General features: G+C 53.8%; 6 protein-coding genes across 6 annotated transcripts; 4 read left to right on the top strand and 2 right to left on the bottom strand.

Annotated features, from left to right (window-relative positions):
- Nucleotides 1-1,259: 1,259 nt before the first annotated feature.
- On the top strand, nt 1,260-5,680 carry NECHADRAFT_91501 (uncharacterized protein; the record flags this gene model as incomplete). Its single annotated transcript, XM_003044059.1, has 8 exons — nt 1,260-1,304; nt 1,380-1,408; nt 1,464-1,581; nt 1,635-1,782; nt 1,833-3,200; nt 3,273-4,111; nt 5,181-5,245; nt 5,647-5,680. The coding sequence occupies 8 exons, from the start codon at nt 1,260-1,262 to the stop codon at nt 5,678-5,680; spliced, it is 2,646 nt and encodes an 881-aa protein (XP_003044105.1).
- Nucleotides 5,681-6,165: 485 nt separating this feature from the next.
- Nucleotides 6,166-7,566, top strand: NECHADRAFT_34523 (uncharacterized protein; the record flags this gene model as incomplete). Its single annotated transcript, XM_003044058.1, has 4 exons — nt 6,166-6,765; nt 6,833-6,878; nt 6,979-7,226; nt 7,273-7,566. 4 exons carry the CDS (start codon nt 6,166-6,168, stop codon nt 7,564-7,566), a joined length of 1,188 nt encoding a protein of 395 aa, XP_003044104.1.
- A 627-nt stretch (nt 7,567-8,193) lies between these two features.
- On the top strand, nt 8,194-11,670 carry NECHADRAFT_34719 (uncharacterized protein; the record flags this gene model as incomplete). The annotated part of the gene is made up of 3 exons (XM_003044057.1): nt 8,194-8,580; nt 8,815-9,221; nt 9,420-11,670. The coding sequence occupies 3 exons, from the start codon at nt 8,194-8,196 to the stop codon at nt 11,668-11,670; spliced, it is 3,045 nt and encodes a 1,014-aa protein (XP_003044103.1).
- Nucleotides 11,671-11,785: 115 nt separating this feature from the next.
- NECHADRAFT_91498 (uncharacterized protein) lies at nt 11,786-13,912 on the bottom strand (the record flags this gene model as incomplete). The annotated part of the gene is made up of 4 exons (XM_003043954.1): nt 11,786-12,833; nt 12,881-13,222; nt 13,272-13,677; nt 13,873-13,912. The coding sequence occupies 4 exons, from the start codon at nt 13,910-13,912 to the stop codon at nt 11,786-11,788; spliced, it is 1,836 nt and encodes a 611-aa protein (XP_003044000.1).
- A 725-nt stretch (nt 13,913-14,637) lies between these two features.
- Nucleotides 14,638-15,911, bottom strand: NECHADRAFT_77096 (uncharacterized protein; the record flags this gene model as incomplete). Its single annotated transcript, XM_003043953.1, has 3 exons — nt 14,638-14,981; nt 15,159-15,684; nt 15,729-15,911. The coding sequence occupies 3 exons, from the start codon at nt 15,909-15,911 to the stop codon at nt 14,638-14,640; spliced, it is 1,053 nt and encodes a 350-aa protein (XP_003043999.1).
- Nucleotides 15,912-17,004: 1,093 nt separating this feature from the next.
- NECHADRAFT_77095 (uncharacterized protein) lies at nt 17,005-18,723 on the top strand (the record flags this gene model as incomplete). Its single annotated transcript, XM_003044056.1, has 2 exons — nt 17,005-17,064; nt 17,113-18,723. 2 exons carry the CDS (start codon nt 17,005-17,007, stop codon nt 18,721-18,723), a joined length of 1,671 nt encoding a protein of 556 aa, XP_003044102.1.
- Nucleotides 18,724-18,805: the final 82 nt, after the last annotated feature.

Raw genomic sequence — 18,805 nt, 5'->3', positions numbered from 1 at the left:
GAAGCCGAGACACTCAAGTTCGATTGTCAAGTACGCAAGAAGCTATTCCCACTCAGTTCCATCAAGCATAGTCCTCACCTTACATGGGAGTCACTATCCAACGCTAGGCGCGGAGTAGATGAAGAGGAAACATGCATGTTGACTTCACAGTGAATAAAGTGAAAGGAACATCCTTGATGCAAGCACAACTAACAATAGAAACAGACAACAGTTACTCCATACTTACGTGTAAATGCACATGACATCCAGGTTGGATATGCGAGCTGTCGATCACTGAATTGTCCACAACAATTATGGACGGTGATGCAAACCCACAGCAGAATAAAAGCTTCAAAGGAGCGAGCGACAGTCATGTTATATCTTTCAACCTTGAGGCCCCCCTGCATGTTTTGATTAAAGGGCCTCAAATCCCTTCCACAGGCGAATCGCTCCCCCTTGTCGTTCCCTGTCCCCTTGTCCAAGTCGGGGAATGGTCACCCGTAGTCACCCACTCTCCCGATGCTCGCGGATTGGAGGTTAGGCGACCTGTCGCGCCACTGCCGAGAGCATCTCTGCCCATTTGCAATCTTTGAAGAGTTGAGTTGAACCGTTTAGCATCTCTTGATCTTTGTATCAAACAGTTGGCGCTGACGGCATCAATTCGAGGCTGACGGGAGGGGTACTTGGCTGCACCGCTGATTTTCGCTGGCGTCAGAGGTACCTTTTCGGTCTTTGGAGCAACCTGAACATCCAATCTCCAGCTCCAAAATTATTGCCCCAAACCTTGACACCTACATACAACTTGGAACCAACATTTGTCACGTCACGTCACCTCCAAGCATAGCATCCCCTTCTGCGTGCCTCTTGTTCGTGTCACTCTCTTCTTTCTCGGGCGGATCGGAGTATCTTTCGATTTTCTACAGCGGCATCTCGACCCCTCGCGACTCCCCTCCTTGTTCCATCGTCTCCAGCTCTAGCTGGACCTCTCAACAACCAACGAGAGCTATCACAACATACCATCGACCGAACAAGCTTCAATACACGCGCTCGCCCCTCCCATCCTGTCCTTACCTCTTCGAATGCGCGTTTCTGGCCATCCTGCGCATGTGCCGCCGCGACTGCCCGAAAGCAATACGCCACTGTCACTGGGAGACGCTCCCGCCGCCATCCATATCCCACCGCTGCTCGACCTGACCCGATCGCCGCCTCCCGATTCCCGCTCCGACGACGCCAACTAGATCCCGTCTCCCTCCCCCGGCGTGGCCAGGCGGCGTGGAGGGATGCAGGCCGTCAAAGGACAGGCTGAGCTGGTGCGCAAGGCCAAGGTGCGTTGACTGGGTCTCCCAACATGGAGCTCCGTTGGGCTTCGGATGGAATGCAGCTCTAACCCTCTTGAATAGCTTGCCCGCTCGTATCAGGAGCTTCTCGAGTACGATATCTCCGTTCACCTCGCCGTCACTATCGCTAATACGTTCCTCGTGCAGTGAATTCTCCAGCAAGGATCTCAAATCCGTCGGCTCCTATACTCTTGGTCGGTTGATTGGAAAGGGATCGTTTGGCAAGGTTTACCTCGCCTCCCACAAGCTCACCAATGGCTCCAAGGTCCGCAACGACTCGAGATAATACACGAACGAACGAAGCTAATCTTTAACAAGGTCGTCCTCAAGTCCGCCAACAAGGGCGACTCCAACCTTGCCCGGGAGATCCATCACCATCGACAGTTTATACATCCGCACATTGCGAGGTTGTACGAGGTCATCGTGACGGAGAACATGGTTTGGATGGTTCTCGAGTACTGTTCCGGTACGCACAATATCCCTGAGTCCACTCCCTTTCTCTGCTAACGCTCCCAGGCGACGAACTCTACAATCACCTCCTCGAACACGGTCCGCTACCCGTCCAAAAAGTCCAAAAGATCTTTACACAGCTCGTCGGCGCCGTCTGCTACGTCCACAACCACTCGTGCGTTCACCGCGATCTCAAGCTCGAAAATATTCTCTTCGACAAACATGAAAATGTCAAGCTGGTCGACTTTGGGTTCACAAGAGAGTATGAGGGTAGGACCAACCACCTCCAGACTTTTTGCGGTACCATTTGCTATTCAGCACCCGAGATGCTCAAGGGCGAGAAATATGCTGGCGAAAAGGTGGATGTTTGGAGTCTCGGTGTAATTCTATATGCTCTACTCTGCGGCGAGCTTCCCTTCGACGACGATGACGATAACGTTACCCGAACCAAGATCCTGACCGAGGAACCCAAATTTCCCGATCATCTTCCAGCCGATGCGGTTCCGCTTATCAAGGCACTCTTGTCCAAGAGGCCGCTCCTACGTCCAACATTGCCAGACATCCTCGCCGACCCGTTCCTCGCCGAGCACGCCCCTACCCAGCGAGCCATTCTCGATGTCCAGCAATCGCCTCCCTTCTCGACTCCCCTGGAGAAGGATTGTTTACAGAGGATGCGAAGCGCAGGTGTCAACATTGACGCCGTAATCGAAAGTGTGCTCGCTCAAAAGTGCGATACTCTTGCAGGATGGTGGGCTCTCCTTCTCGAAAAGGAGCAGCGCAAGATGCGGAGAAAGGAGGCGAAGAGGAAAGAGAGGGAGGCTGAAAGCCGCAGCATACGACGTTTGTCCGCAGCATCGAGCCGATTGGAACGGATAGCTCCCATCCTACATGAGGTGGACGAGGCTAATGGCATGTCACGACACATGAGGCTAGAGCACTCGGGATCAGGATCACGAAGTCGAGGGAGGAGCGAGCGGAGGAGCGCCCATTACGTGGATTATGTGGTATCGGATCTCCCTCAACTACTCGAAGTTGGAAAAGAACCAGGAGGAGCAAACGCCGACGGTGATCATCCTCCTCCGCCCATCGACAAGGATTCGATCAGATCAGTTTCGACCTCTCGACAGCGCCGGCCCATTCCACCTCCTAAGGAGGGCCTAATACGCAGTGCTCGATCACGGGGCTCGACTCTTCATCTGGTTACGACATCGGATGCACTGGGGACGGATGGTGGCAGTGCTCAGAGCCAGCAGAGCCAGGCAAGCGGTTCCGAAAAGACACGGAGGAAGCCCAGCCTCGCATTCATAACCCACTGGAAGAATATGACACACTGGTTGGCTGAAAACACGACGAGGAGGAGCAAACGTGGGCACGAGAGGCGGACAAGTCGGAGCACACCCGACCTGCATAAGAAAGAGGGCAGTGCCACCAGCAGTAAGGATGGGAGCTCACGGCCGCAAACTAGCAAGTACCCGGCTTCCGGCTCACCGGGGACACAGCCAACAGCCGGGCTGCCCAAGGGAGTCGTGGCTAACGGCCATGTCGCGAGGACACATCAGGCCAGCAGCAGTGTTCAGAGGACAGCCTCAGGAGGGTTGACATCTCCTACCTACCCCCCGCCACGTATCACTACGGGATCGTCGTACAAGCGACAGTCGTTGTCACCCTCGCCCCTGACCCCGAGGTCGACGATTCGGCGGTCGTCAGCTGGACTGCGAGGCCGAAAGTCAACATCATCATCTGTGTCGTCGGTTCGATCGATCCACCATCATCATCATTCCCACTCAAAGGCATCGTCCACCAGCTCAGCGGCTTCTTTTTCTACATCCATGTCGAAAACGCCTCTTCAGCGAGGCCATTCACCTCATCATTCTGTCAAGGTTCTACCAGCAACACCTACTTCTGTGTCGTTTCCATCAAATATCCGTCTTGTTCGAGCGACACCACCTCCATTGAGCATCTTTAACGAAGGTATGCCATCTGGTCCCCCGCAGGCACCCGGATCACCGAACCCCTTCTCTTCTGGCATCATGTTTGCCAAGCGGAAACGCAACTTATTCAAGGGGCCGACACTTAACTTTGCTGGATCTTCACAAGGACAACGCAACAGTGGATCCGGTTCGCATTCCCGAAGTGCGAGTGCCTCTGGACTGGGACGTCGATCTGGAGAAATCACCATTCAAGAGGAGGATGAGGGATCCGGAGAGGACGATGATATCGAAGAAGTCGATGTCTTTAGTCCGGTCATTGGGGGTCCAGGGGAAAAGATCGAAGAGCAGATCTTTGAAGAGCATGAAACACCAAAACTGGAACCGGCGCCCACCATCATCGAGAAGAGGCCAGAGGTTGCGGTCTCGACAAAAGCCGAAACCTCGACTTCAGTAGCTGCTGGGAAAGCTCCCGCAGCATAAACGAGATAGAAGTACGTTCGCCAGTACATGAGAAGAGCAGATGGTGTGGGGGTTCCAACGACTTGACGAAAGGAATATTATAATTACCTGGGAATTGGCAAGTGAGCATTGTTATTTTTTATCCATGGGGGGTTCTCGAAAAAGCTTCCTCGGCACTAGACGCCGTTTTACACCTTGTTTTTGTTGTTTCTTTGTTCCTCTGCTTCGCAACTCGAGCTTTGTCGCCTTCCATCATCATTATCAGTTGGCATGGATGGACTGGACTGCTGTACAATACCTAGTCATGGATACCTCTTTTGTTATATATGCGACCACGGAATGATAGAGGCTCAAGAGCCATTCCTTGCTTCGTTTTGGGTCAACTATCTGTCCAAAGTAAAAGCCCAGTGACATGATTGCAAGTGAAACGAACAGGTCAATTTCGTCAAACTATATAAAAGCACATACGTATCAGTCATGGATCTCTACTACGATCCCTATGCAACCGAAATCCTATAACCTTGCTATAACATCCCAAAGTGGCATCTTGTTTTAAGAACACTTCGTACCTCCAACCGAAAATGACACCGTTACTCCGAGAAGCCCACCTAAGCCCAAGACACAGCTGACTCCTTAGTTGGAGTACGACTGGCTCCGTCTCCGGGACTTCTTGCTCATGATGGCCTCACGCTCCTCTCGGAGAGTGACCCAGATCCAGAACCAGGTCATGGTCTCGATAAAGATGAATGTAAAGAACAGACGGTTCTTGAGCATGTCGCCGCCCCAGCCAGCAGGACGGTAGGATGGGTTGTGTGAACTCGGGTGGGAGAGGCGGCTGCGAGCGGAAGAGTCGTACATGGGAGAGGAGGGGCCGAAGATGTAGATGTAGACGACGAAGCCGAGGGAGAGGAATGATCGCAAGGGAGCTAGGGAGATGTTAGCTAGGTTGATTGTGGTTTGGTGCGAGGGACGGACCTTGGGTTCCCCAGTGAAACACTAGGCAGACCTCATCAGGCATGGAGAGAGAAACGAGATCGCTGAAACCGATAAAGATGAGGACGGCGGCGAGGAAAGCGAGGGGGGGACTTTGTATTTCGAAGCCTCTGGCGAAGGGCTGCGTCTGTTAGCTTTGTCCCATCTGTGCCTCGGCACAAGATAGAGAAAGGCATACCATTCCCATGCTCTCTCCGAGCATATAGACGAGGGCTTGTCCATCGAGGGAGCTCGGGTTGGTGAGGAAGAAGTAGGCGAGGGTGAGGTGGAACAGGGAGACGGAGGTGATGATGGTTTTAGCGGATATGAGCGCCATGATGGCAGATCGATCGAGAGGGTTGTATGTATCTAGGCAAGGGTTCGAGATGGTCCCGTTCAAGGCGCCAAGATGTTGTTGAGTCCCAAGGGAAGCTGTTCGTCTCGGCACTTGGAAGTTGTAGCTCGTGAAAGGAGGGGAACTCAGAAAGAAGAACAAAACGGCGGAGGCTGAAATATAGACCCGAGGATCAAAGACAGACTAGAAGCGAGTGAAGGTCACACTTGGTGTCTGTCTGTCCGTCTGCGTGTGGTCACGCTGTACTTTTATCCGCTGCGAATGCCCGAATGAACGTGATGCGCGGCGGGATGGATAAAAGCTAGGGTGGCCTACTCTACCTTAGCTGCTGTACTTTCGGCATTAGGTAGTCTAGGCTGCGTCACATGGCGCGCTCAAACAATCGTGGGGTGTTTCGTGTGTCTTGGCCAATTAGATCGCTGGGGGACCTGTGGCGCAGAGCGGGAAGCTTAATGCGAGAGATGTGGTGTGGCGGTGCATGGCTGGTGAGAAGCCCCAACAAGGCCTACAAGCTGAGCTAGGACTTGAGCTGTGAAGCATCATCTCAGATCGTATATCGGCGGCATTTCTTCTTTCACGAGGGGCTTGCGTTTACCCTCCATTTCTTTTCATCCTCTCATTTCCTTTCATTAAACCTAAACCATAAGACCTTTCGCGACGACAACTTCTTCATTCTCTCATCATGGCAGACTCATCTGACGCTTCACCACTGCATAAGCAGAAACACATCAAGTACTGGCAACGCTGCCACAAAACATACCTCCCATCGCCCTACACGGCATACGACTCAACCCGTCTCACATTTGCCACCTTTACAATTTCAGCCCTAGATCTGCTGGACGCACCCCTGACGCCCTCGGATCGCGCAGCCATCCGTCGCTGGGTTCTGAGTCTGCAGCATCCCGATGGTGGCTTCTGCGGGAGTTCAACGCACGCTCTACAAGGGCAGGATGCATCAAAGGGAACTGCAAACATTGCGGCTACGTTTTTCGCACTCATTTTGTTAGGTGTCGCAGCTGAGAACGAGGACGAAGCAAGTGCTGCGTTCAAGGACGTTGAGAGGACGAAACTGCTCAGGTGGTTGAAGGGATTGCAGAGAGAAGATGGAAGTTTCGGTCAGAATATCTGGGATGGACAGATCGTGGGTGGGAGGGATATGAGGCACAGTTACCTGGCGAGTTGTATTCGATGGATGCTGAGGGGGGATGTCAAGGAGGGTGAGGATGCTTGGGTTGAGGATGTCAACGTTGATGAGATGATTGCCCATATCCGAAGAGGACAGGTAGGCCACCTGTTTCTAAAAAAAAAAAAAAAAAAAAAAAAAAAACATTCATACTGACAACTTTCAGACCTATGACGGCGGAGTTGCCGAGTCCTCACAGCACGAATCGCACGGTATGCTCACCCCCTCCTTGTACTCATCTCAAGCTAACTTCCCCAGCCGGATACGCATACTGCGCAATCGGCGCTCTATCCCTCCTCGACCGTCCACTAGACTCAACCTCAGCCCATCCCCCTGAGAGCGCTCTCAAGCAGGGGATTCCCAACCGTGAAGGACTCCTTCAGTTCCTCGCCTCCAGGCAGTTCGCCTACCTCGCCAAGGAAGAAGAGGAGGACGAGGTAGAGGAGAATTTCCTGGAGAGCAAGCTTGGAGAGACCAACTATGGACATGTTGGTTTCAATGGACGGTGGAACAAGAAGGCTGATACGTGCTATTGTTGGTGGGTTGGCGGTACACTCGCAGTAAGTCCCCTTCTCTGTTACTACAGACACCATACTCACAGGTTAGATGCTCGGTAACTCATCCATCATCAACGCCCCTCCCTCCCGGCGTTATATCCTCGACATCACACAGCACCAAATCGGCGGCTTCTCCAAAGCCGTAGGAGGACCACCTGACATGTACCACGCATACCTAGGTCTCGCGGCGTTGTCTACCATGGGCGAAACTGACCTGAAAGAGTTTGATGTTGGACTTTGCTGTAGTATGGATACGACAAGAAAGATCCAAAGGGCGAGGGATGGGTTGGTTGAGAGTGTCAGGGGGGAGAGGAAGGGATGGGGGGATGATGGGTTCTGGTAGACGGCTGTATATCAATGGTACATGACTCTCTTCGGTGTCGCTTGTTCGAACAGAATGTTGATACTTATGATGAATCAAGTCAAAGTCAGCAGAATTGTCAAAAGCGAAAGTACAAAGTTGATGATGGACATCAGGTAAGTCTCATGAAGTGGACTTGGCATTATTAACCCAATTTCTCTTTTGCTCCCAGAGGCACAGAGTATCAGACAACGTAGCAAATATGTGTTGAAGAGTGAAATAGATCTCTAGGCACGGGCGCATTCCGCGGTGGATCTGCGTTCCCTGGCTTACTACGTCATCAGGATTCTTGGTGTTTCAACAGCCGAGATGGAAGATTAGCGATATTTAGCGATAGAAGAGAGTGAACATGATCATGATAACAAAAAGACCCAAAGATGCGGCAGCCAGCGAGCAATAGTATATGAGTAACTGAGTAGACACGAATAGACAACATATTAAAGAACATACCTAGGTTTGCAAATAAGCTTGATCTCAACCCTGAATGTCTCGCATCACCAAAAGGCCCACCACAAATGCCAAGCCCCCGATCATTCCGGGGGGCCCCCTGTCACCCTTCAGCTATTTATCAATCTCGAATCCCCTCACTCCCCTCATCGGGCATCAAACATGGCGTGGTTCAAGGAAGCTCTCACAAAGGCGGTGCAGCAGGCGAGCGAGGAGTATCAGAGGGAGAGGGCGAGGCAGCAGCAAGGTCAACAGCAGAGTTCACCTGGAGGTTCTGGGCAGCGACAACATCAGTCTCAGTACCAGCAGCCTCAGTCGCCTTATGGACAACCTCAGGCTCAGTATCAGCAACAGTATCAGCAACCTCAGCCCCAACAGCAATATCAATATCAACAACCGCAGTATCAGCACGTTCCGCCTCCGCCGCCATATGGCCCGACCAGTCCCCAGCAGCCTCAAGGTCTACCGCAGGTCCAGGCACAGGCTGAAGCACAGTTACAAGCTTACAGAGCGCAAGTAGCCCGAGATCAAGCCGAGGCCGAAGCACAAGTACAAGTTGCTCAAGCCCAAGTAGCCCGAGAGCAAGCCGAAGCAGAGGCTCAACTACAAGCTCACAGAGCCCAAGCAGCCCGAGAAGAAGCCCAGGCAGAGGCTCAACTACAAGCCGCCAAGGCTCAAGCGGCTCAGGAGCAGGCACGAGCTCAGGACCAACTGGAAGCTGCCCAAGCCCAGGCTCTCCAGGAGATTGGACGCTCCCGGGCTGCTCAGGATGAAGCAACGAAGCAGCTTGAGGCGCAGTGGCGCGAAGCAGAGAGGCTGGCAGCACAGTATAAGGCCCAGTACGAAGCGCAGATGAAGAACGCAGAGGAGGAGATGGCTAGGCTGAATCTCGAAGCAGAGAAGCAACAGCGACAAGCGCAAGATGAACTGGCTGTGTTGAATGCAGAGGAGGCTAAGCAGCAACAACGCGCCGAGGAAGAGATCATAAGGGAGCAGCAGAGACTTCTGGATGAGATCCAGAAGGCCAAGGAGGAAACAGAAGTTGCGCCACCACTGCCGAGGAGACCGGTTTCTATGGTTGGAACAGGCCAGCCGCAATCATATCAACCTCCTCCCAGCCATCAAAGTTCATATCTCTCGCCTGCTCCGGGTGCATCGAGTCATCCACCACCGAGTCCTTCACAGGCGCAGTATGTGCCTCCGCCACCACCAGGACCACCCCCCATTCAAACGACAAGCCCGAGTCACCAGAACCGGCAGAGCGTCTACCTATCTCCAACTTCAGGGCCGACAATTCAGTTGCCATCGGATCCGTCGCCACAACAGGCCCCTTACTATCCTCCACCTCCGCCGAGTCCCTCCCAGCAGCAATACCATGCTCAATACAGTCCTTCTCAGCCAGTGCAGGGGCAGCCAACTCCTTCGGCTCCCCAAAGCACTTTTCAGTCGCCATCATTACCGCCTAGAATATCTCCAGACCAACCAGTAGTCAACCCATCGCAGCAGCAGGTCCCTCATTATCCACCACCCCCACCAAGTCCTTCACAGCCCCAACCTCAGGCCCCATACGCTTCAGCTCCCCCGCCGCCTCAGACAAGCCTAGCTCGAGGAGAGAGCAGGGACTCGCATCTTTCACCAGCCCCAAGTCAGGGGGTGACAAGCCCTTCACAGACCCCTTACTATCCGCCTCCTCCACCAAGTCTCCCACCTCGAGAACAGACAAACCCGGCCCAGGATGATCAAAACTTGCATCCATCACCGGCTCCAAATCAAGGGGTGACGAGTCCTTCCCAAGCTCCTTACTTTTCACCACCACCGGACTCTTCCAGCCAGCCAGCACACAGTCCTCAACAGCAACCTCAAGCTTCACCCCATGTCTCCCAGCCTAGACGAGAAGCCACTCCTACTCGCACCAAAACACCTCGCGTCCACACACCGGGACCACCACAAGAACACGCCTCCGGCGCAAAGCCACTCCCGCAATGCTCCTCAGCTACAACATCAGCACCACAGCATTGGTTCTTTCACCCTACGGTACCCGAGTTCACCATTTGCGCCTGGTGCTACATCAAACACATCTACGACTCCAGATTCCGGGACTCTTTCACCAAGGTGTACTGTGATGACAAGGAACAACGCAGGTGTCGCTTCTCATCACGTCGTCTCACAGAAACACTCTTCCCTGAAGCCATCAACTCAGGTAGTCTGGATGAGTGTGTGACCTTTATGAAGAAACGAATGACCATCAGAGACTGCCTCGAACAAATACAGACAGAAGGAGATTCCTGGTACACGGCGTCCGATGTCCCCAACAGCACCCTCTGTCAAGCCTGCTTCGAGGACGGCGTCAGCGGGACATCCTTTGCAAAGCACTACCAGCTCCAGACCGTCCAGGGAGCGTGCTACTGCGACTCAACAGTCTGGTTCCTCAAACGCAAGTTATCAGAGTACCTCAAAGAGGACAACTGGGCAAAGTTTGCAGGGGAGATGAGCGTGAGGGTGACATTACCCCCATGTCCACAGATGGAAGACATCAAGGCAAACGACCGTCAATGGTACAAGCCCAAACTCAATAACGGACCTTCCAGTCTCCAGGCATGCGTGACCTGCTTCTTTGACTACTTTTACCGGTCCGAGGATGAAGATTTGTTTGAGCAGGTCACTGGAGGAGACTTTGGGACGCGGTGCACAATGGGCCAGGTCAACCACCTTATCCCAATGCGTCAGGCACTCGCCGACGAGGATAGGAGCCTCTTCTGGAAAGCCGCCTTTGAAGTCGACAAGCATCCCTTCTGCCACAAAGAAGGCATCAAGGGCGGAACTTGGTACACGCTGCCCGGCGATACACCAGGTTGGGGAATATGCGGCGCCTGCTACGAAGGCGTCATAAAGACCGTCGGCGGGTCACGTTGGTTCATCCAAGACAAAGAAGTATCTCAAGACGAGACGTATCTCTGCTGCTTCAACATGAACCACGCCCGCGTACAGGGGAGTCTCCAAGCCTACGACAACGCTCACAATCTAGGTGACTGGAAGCTTCTGGCCGATTATGCTGCAAAATGGACAAACGTGAGACCATGTCCCCGAGCAAAGCTCAAGTCTGGCAAGAACCGTCCGTGGTGGGGATGGGGTGTGTTGGCCATCTGCGAAGAATGCTATCTCAACTTTGCCCAGGGGACAGCACTCGAACCTCGATTTCCACTCAAGGGCGCGAGGGAGCCGGATAACGAGAGGATGTGCGATCTCTTCTCGCCTCGTATGAGGGGGTTGTACACCGAAGCGTGCAAGACGGGTGATCTCGAGGGCCTACTGGCAATTGCAGAGCAGAGACACGTTATCTACACGCAGACAATCATGCAGGCCGAGCAGATCCTGGTACAACAACGGTTAGCAGTGATGAAGGCTCAATATCTGGGTCAACAGGGGACTTTTTACAAAAGTCTAGGCTGGTCGCAAGATGCAGTCATGGGCCATAGCTACACAGTAGGAAACTCGTACGCCGGGTACGGACACGCGAACTCATTCGTGATGCAAGGCCATGCCTACGATCGACAAGCCAGCGAGATGAGATCTCAAGTTGGAGGAGGTAGTGTCCTTCAAGTTGGTATGTTAGAAGCGAGGTGGAAAGAAGTCGAGTGACGTGATCCTTATCTTTTGAATGATACACTTTGGATACATTCTATAACCATACACGGCTTGCTCAACGTCAATGTCATCAAGACGGTGAACAATCCCATTTTAAACGCCATGATACTTAAAACACCAATTCCCACACATCCAAGGTCGACATGGCAACTCTGAATCCCATCCATGACGCCGCCTTTCCCAAGATCAAATACCGTCCATCCCAGCTAAACGCCGCAGTAGTAGCATAGCCACTCTGGAACTTGATAGTGTACAGCACACGACCAGAATATAGGTCGCTCACGTCAACGCCATCATCGGTTCGGCAGCACAGGAATCGGCAGTCGGGAGATATGGCCATAGGCCAACCCTCGCGTGTCCTGCGGCTGCTAAGCTCAAACGACTCGAGAGCTTGTGTCCCGTGATTCCAGTGGAAGACGGTATCGCCCCAAATGGACACGATAATATCGCCTTGAGGCGCGACGCCCAGGAACATGGGCTTCTTCCATGTGTCAGTCTCGAGCTTGGCTATAGCCTTGCGCGTCTCCGTGTCAGTCAAGCGGATCATTCCGTCGCGAGACTGAGTGACCAGTATCCTGCTATCAGGAGTAAAGACGGCATGTGTCACCTCATCCTGATGACAGGGTATCACGACTGATGTCTTGTTGAAGTTGAGGCAATCCAAGAGCCCAACTCGGCCCCGGGTCGTACCCACAGCAAGCCATTTCCCATCCTGAGAAAAGGCCAATGGCTTTGAGCCAGGCCACTTGGGCATGGACACCCTCCTCCCATTGATGTAGTCACCAAGGTGAATGACGGGCTTCTTGAAGGTCTTACCATCGTGGCTCTGGGGGTTAAGCATTCGACTATCTTCCTCGCTGAGATACGCCCACTGACGCCCATTCCTCGAGAAAACCATGTTGACTCCGTGCTGGTTCTGCAAGCACGAGACCTGGTTCGCATTGATGTCATAGAAGCGAGTGGGTGACTCCATAGTGCAGACGGCAATGGTGGGCTTGTCGCTGCGAACGAGGTACGCCACCTCAATCACCTCATGATTGGAGAGCTCTTTCTTCGCCAAATGTCGGAGGCTGATGCGGAGGGGACTCGGATTTGTAATGCCAATAGCATTGTATTCGGGGATTGGGGGTTCATCAACTTCAGACGAGCCGGTTGTTCTAGGGATGTCAGCCATGGCATGTCTCTAATATGAGTCAATACTTACTCGGGGGCTGTAGCAAGAGTCGCGTTGCTAGAGTTTTGTCTAAGACTTTCACCAAATGACGGTGGAGGCCCCGAAGGAGGTCCCAGTGGAGGAGGTGGTGATATCGATGGCGGAGGTGCCTCGGGTGGTGTATTGGGTGCCGCTGTTGAGGTCTGCTCAATATACTCTTGAATGGCATCGGCAAACTCGGAAAGTGTCGGCCTCTGACTCTGCACACGAAAGTCTTCACTATCCGAATCTTCCTCCACTCGCGATCGCAACGACACTGCTTCCTGTAAGATCTGGGAGCTGCTGTACCCAGGGAGTTCTCGTCGACCGTCGTGGGGTTCAGAATTGATGGCCCTGAACATGTTAGCTGTGACCAATTGAGCTAGAGGATGGAGCTTCTTACAGTAGTATCCCATCCAATCCAAGATTCATGGCAATTCTCAAGCTTTCGGCCAATCGAGCCAGCGGCGACAGCCTTTCGGCCGTGTGCTCCAGCCAAGCCGGGGTCCTGTCTTCTGGCTTCCTCCCAGGTTCCAGCGCATCATCCATCTCCTCCAAAAGAGCTCTCGCATTCTCGACGACTCCCCTCAGTGCAGCCTCGAGGCGTTGGGGGAGTGTCGCGGTGCCCGCATCGAGGGATTCGGCATTGTGGTGCAGCAGTCGCGAGACCATCTGGAGCTCAGCCAGCTCGCGTGAGAGTGACGCAAGGTCCAAGCGGGCCGAGGGGTAGTAGATGACAAAATCGCGGAGAGCATCGATAGCGCGAGCTGTCGCAGTCTGGAGGGTGCCGCAGAGGGCAGAGATGGAGGCTGTGGGTGGTGTTGAGGTGGCCATGATGAGGCTATCGACAGAGCCTCGTCGCTCTGTTGGGGGAAAGATTCAAATGGTGATGTTTGCGACAGAAGATGTTTGACGACAAGGCTGATGTGGAGACTAAACAAAACAAAACAAATACCGGAAGACGTCGGAACCAGAATCTATTGGCTCTACAGGCTCATTCTCACCAAAAGACGAGGCTGAAGTTTGAAGAAAAGAATTTTCCATCCATGAAAAAAAAAAGATGATGACTTTCGGGATATAGCATCAGAGCCAAGACAAGCAAAGTCCGGGGTCGGATGAGGTGGTTACGACGCTACGGAGGCGGGGACATTCCCTCTTGCAGTCAGGGACTCATTAATTGGGGGGGAAGTCGCAGACGCAGGCGCGATTCCGCGGCCGTGAAACCTCTCTACCGTGTCTGAATGGACAATGTCAAGTTGTGTAACATTGTCCTCTTTGAGGTAGCGTTATAATTGTACGGGCAGGCTCGGTCCAGCTCATTCATTCTCTTCAATATCCGCCAAGCGCGGGGTGGGAAATCCCTTCCTTGGGGCCCCGACCTTCGGAACTTGCCCCGATGGAGGGGAAGATTTGCAATTAGAGCGGTTTTCGGATCATGACATGATGGTCTAGAGGTACCCATGTTGACATAGGGCGTAGAATAATAACCATAGAGGAATAGATGTTAGTGAGAGGATATAATAATAAGAGCCAGACACAGACTAGAGTCGTGTACAGTATCCAAGTACACCCGTCAAAGTCCATCGCTCTAGGGTGAGCCGGCCAACTTCGGCATCTCGTTCGGGATCCAAGACCCAAACGGAGCCAACGGAGAGATTGCCACATGGCAGCCTCTGATCAACCTCCGAAGATCAACTTCCAACGTCTAGAAACCGTTTCTTCCGTGTACGGTATCAGTCAGTCGCCCTGACCGAGCCCAACCACGGCCATCAGCCCATCACCGGTGAACTCGGCTCAGTTATCAGGGACGAGCACCGTCTTACGCCAGACTCCCAGAACACGAAAGAGGCATTATCTTTCCCGCTTATGAACATGGATGATGGATGTTCACGATCGACTGCACAGTAGCTCGGCGGCAGGCATCGTAAGACGATCCCCTCGGAGAAAGACTGAGGCATTATAGGTACATAGATTGGCCTGAAGGAGTTCTTTCTTGTCTTGGTCTTTTTGCCACATTGCTGATGCAGCCGTGGCGGGATCAAGACGAATACAGGAGAGGCGGTGGCCTCGAAGTCCAAGTTATTCGTCAAGTCACGAGCTGCACTGTAGAAATCTAGACCTTGGATGCATGGCCATGGTAAGGATTGGTTTCTTGGTGGGTGTGACAAGTGCAGCTGAAAGAGCATGCATCAGCCACGATCAAACAGCTGGCATACTGTGGCTGAGTGGCTAGTGGAGATCGAGGCTTGTGCGACACGCACTCTAGGCACTCTCTGACTCTCTCACCCACATCGAGACTCTTCCGCCTTATCGTGGAACACACATTGACTCGATGGGAGCTCACAACAAGACGATCCTTGCAAACTGTCGGGATCGTCAACTTCCATTGTCATCCGGCCATCCGTCGTCACCGTCACCGTCTTCCCGTCTCTGCCGTGTCCCTCCCAGCCACTCTCTTCGTCTCCTCGTCTGCCCCAGCCCCGTCCTCCCTTTGATAGGGTCTTGAGCACACCACATGTCGCGACCTTAATCGCCGAACAGGCCCTCCCCCTCCCATCCTCCAGGCCCGCACGGGGAAGCGATAGGGTCGCTGTCAAGCGCTGGCTTTCTGGGCCTCCCAGACGGTGCACATGTCTCCCCTGGTCACTCCGCGCTACCGCTGCACAGGCGCCCGACCAAGAGGGAGGTGTAGACAGGGTCGGGCCAATCGGCAGCGTCTCCAGGACCCAAGGTGAGCTGGGCTTTTGGGCGAGGTCATGGTCGAGGGGGGGGACACCGGGGCAGGAAGTGTGGTGAGACCATTCTGATGGCGGCGTCTCGCCAGGTTCAGGTAGACGTTTCATCGGGGGTAGTTGCTCACGATTCCCTTCTCACGGACTTGTTTCCTCATGGACTGGACTGTGAGACACGGCATAGGCAAGATTTCATCATCCCAAGGCTTCTGTAGTATCCAGACCATGCGGACAGCCATGCGAGCCGACGTAGGCGAAAGCAGGTTGTCGTTGCAGTTTGCTACCAGTCGCAGGGCCAGCTTGACGGCCATCTTGATCCATGCAGGACCCAACTGCAGAGCGATCATCATCGTGCAGATGGGATGAGATGAGAGACGACAGGACGGGAGCTGTCACTGTGACAGTAGCAGCAGATGATGGCTCGACCGAGTTTTGGTTTCCTTCTCCTTCTATTCGCTTGCAGCTGGAGGCTACTGTACCTGAGAATCATCCATACCCAACCCAACCGGTTTGCCGCCTTGGGAACTGATGCCTCGTTTTTACCCTTAATATCCCATCCCCTTCTTCTCATGAACCTGGGTTTTCCCTGCCATCTTCTTTCTCTCCCTTTCTTCACCGACAAGTCCACCGCCTCTCTCAACTCCATCGCTGAGCTCCCTCCCAAAAAAAGCCCTTTTTTTCTGTGGACCCAATCCCCTTCTCTCTCTTCCCCGGCGCCACCGCCAGCAAGGTCCCTCCTCTTCGTGGGTACATGGCCCGTTTAGCTGGGCCCTAGCGAGCTAGCCCCCCTAGCTTGTTCCCTGCCACAGGCTCACAGCGCTGCCCTTCCCGGGAGGCCGCTGTAACATAGGCGCTGGGTTACCTCTGGGAGGCCCTCGTCTCGCTGAAGGTCTCAAGTACCGACTCTGAGGAGTACAAACTTGACCGACCTCTCTCCTCTGCCCCCCCGCTTCTGATCGTCAACCACATTTTTCCGTCTCTTCAGTCTCTCCACTTGGATCCCACTTTTGCGGGAACTCAAGCAACAACTCACCTCATCCCACGCTCCCACGCGGGACCGGGTGTAAATCATTCTTCTCTCTTGCTCTGGTAAAGGGATCCTAGTCATCACGTTCAAGACAAGCCTTTACAAGGCCGGATCTTGCTTGCATTGACGCTAGATTCGCACGACCTCAGCTCCTTGTCGTCTCACACACGCACCCTCTTTCTTCTCTTTACCGAGATAGAGAGACCCTTACAGACAAAAGAAGGAGCTGGTCTCCTCCTATCTTGATTACTTACATATCAAGCGCCCCATTCGCATCTGTCGTGCTTCCTCCTGCACGACAACTCTAGCCTTAGCCTCTCTTGACCGCGACAAGACACTATCACTTGGAGAGTGCGACCTCAGCTTGACCGCCCATCATGCCTGCGCTTGAGCAGACAATCACCATCGTTAACAACTCCGGCAAGATCATCAAGACCGTTAGTCTCCCACCCCAAGCTTCCCGATCTGTACTAACCGTCCTGCAGGGCAAACAGCTCTACTCCATCTTCAAGGACGCCCAAGGCACTTACAAGGAGAAGAAGGCCGAGATCAAGTCGGAAAAGGCCCTTCAGCGCTCCCAGTCCTTTGACCCTCACGGCCTTCCACCTCAGCAGCCCAGATACGTCGACGATGACGCCCACTACTTCGCTCCCCAACAGCCAAGATACATCGATGATGGCGACCGCTATTACCCTCCCCGCGCCTTCGACCAGCGCAGCCAAGCCAGCTCCCGTCGCAGTGGCCGATCGCGAAGCGTAACCTCTCAATCCCGCCGCCCTCGAGACGACTACTACGATACCCGCAGCCGACCTGCCCTGACCATGGATAACCTCAAGACACACAGCGAGGTCTCCAGTGTGACCCCGAGCCGAGCGCCTCCTCGCACCTACCAGAACCCGTACGCCGAGACCATCCCCATGGATCTCGCTCTCCCCCCACAGAGTCAGCTTGCCCGAGTCGAGATGCGCAGCGTGGCACCCTCTGCCTACGGCCCTGGTGGCGGCGCTATGGTGCAGCGGAACCGGTCGACAGGAGAACTGGTCAAGATGAAGCCTCACAAGGAAATCGACATGGATCTCGCATACGGAAACATTCCTCCAGACCTGGCGGACCGCACTGACCTGGACCCTCAGTATGGCAATGAGAAGGAGGCCAAGGCCCTGGTACACCGCGTTGAGGGAATCCTCACTGAAGCCAAGTGCCTTCACCATTCCGCGACTACCACCATGGCACAGCTCCAGAAGGACCCCGATTCCGCTGCCGCTGTTGCGCTCTCTCTTGCAGAGCTGTCCAAACTGGTCAAGAAGTCATCCCCGGCATTCTTGATGCTTCTCAAGAGTGGATCCCCAGCAGTCTTCTCCCTTCTCTCATCACCCCACTTCCTTATCGGCACAAGTATCGCAGTCGGTGTGACGGTCGTCTGTTTCGGAGGATGGAAAATTGTTCAGAGAGTCAAGGAGCAGCAGGCGGCGAGAGAGGCTCTCATGTACGAGCCCATGGACCGCCCTGCACCAATGCGAACACAGAGCGAGTATGCGCCGAGACGAGCGCCGACTGAGTACAGTGCCGGTATGGATGAGGCACTTATTATTGAGGATGACCTCAGCGAAGTCAGCTCTATTGAGACCTGGAGAAGAGGTATCGTGCCATTTGGCGAGGATGAGACGGCCGATATGGAACTCATTACACCACTGGCCAACAAGGAGAACGTTGATCGCTACGGAGATGATTTCGACGTCAAGTCACGACGCAGCACCCGAACGACCAAGACCAACAAGACGAGCAAGACAACCGATAGCCACCGAAGCCATCGCAGTCACCGAAGCGATGCAAGTGAGCGGAGTCACCGCAGCCACCGCAGTCGACGCGATGATGAGAGCATCGCCGACAGCGAGCGCAGTCACCGCTCAAGCAGGAGCAAGCGCTCCGAGAGAATCGAGACACGATCGATCGACAGCCGAGATAGCCGAAGTCGTAAGGACGATTTGGAGGTTGTTCTCCGACCCAAGGCACACCGCAACAGCAACAACATGCTCAAAGCTTTGTTCAAGAGCAAGGAGAAGAAGGAGCGGGAGCGAGAGCTCGTCATGGCTTAGAGTGACTGGAGTCTACTGGCGCTTTTGAGGTGTTTCTTTATTTTCTTCTACATGAGATTTTGCATACTTGTTTTGGCGCATA

This window comes from Fusarium vanettenii (genome assembly GCF_000151355.1).
Source record: "Fusarium vanettenii 77-13-4 chromosome 2 genomic scaffold NECHAsca_26_chr2_2_0, whole genome shotgun sequence".
NCBI lineage: Eukaryota > Fungi > Ascomycota > Sordariomycetes > Hypocreales > Nectriaceae > Fusarium > Fusarium vanettenii.
Note: the sequence above shows the minus strand (reverse complement) of the source record. Positions and strands in the feature narration are given on the sequence as shown.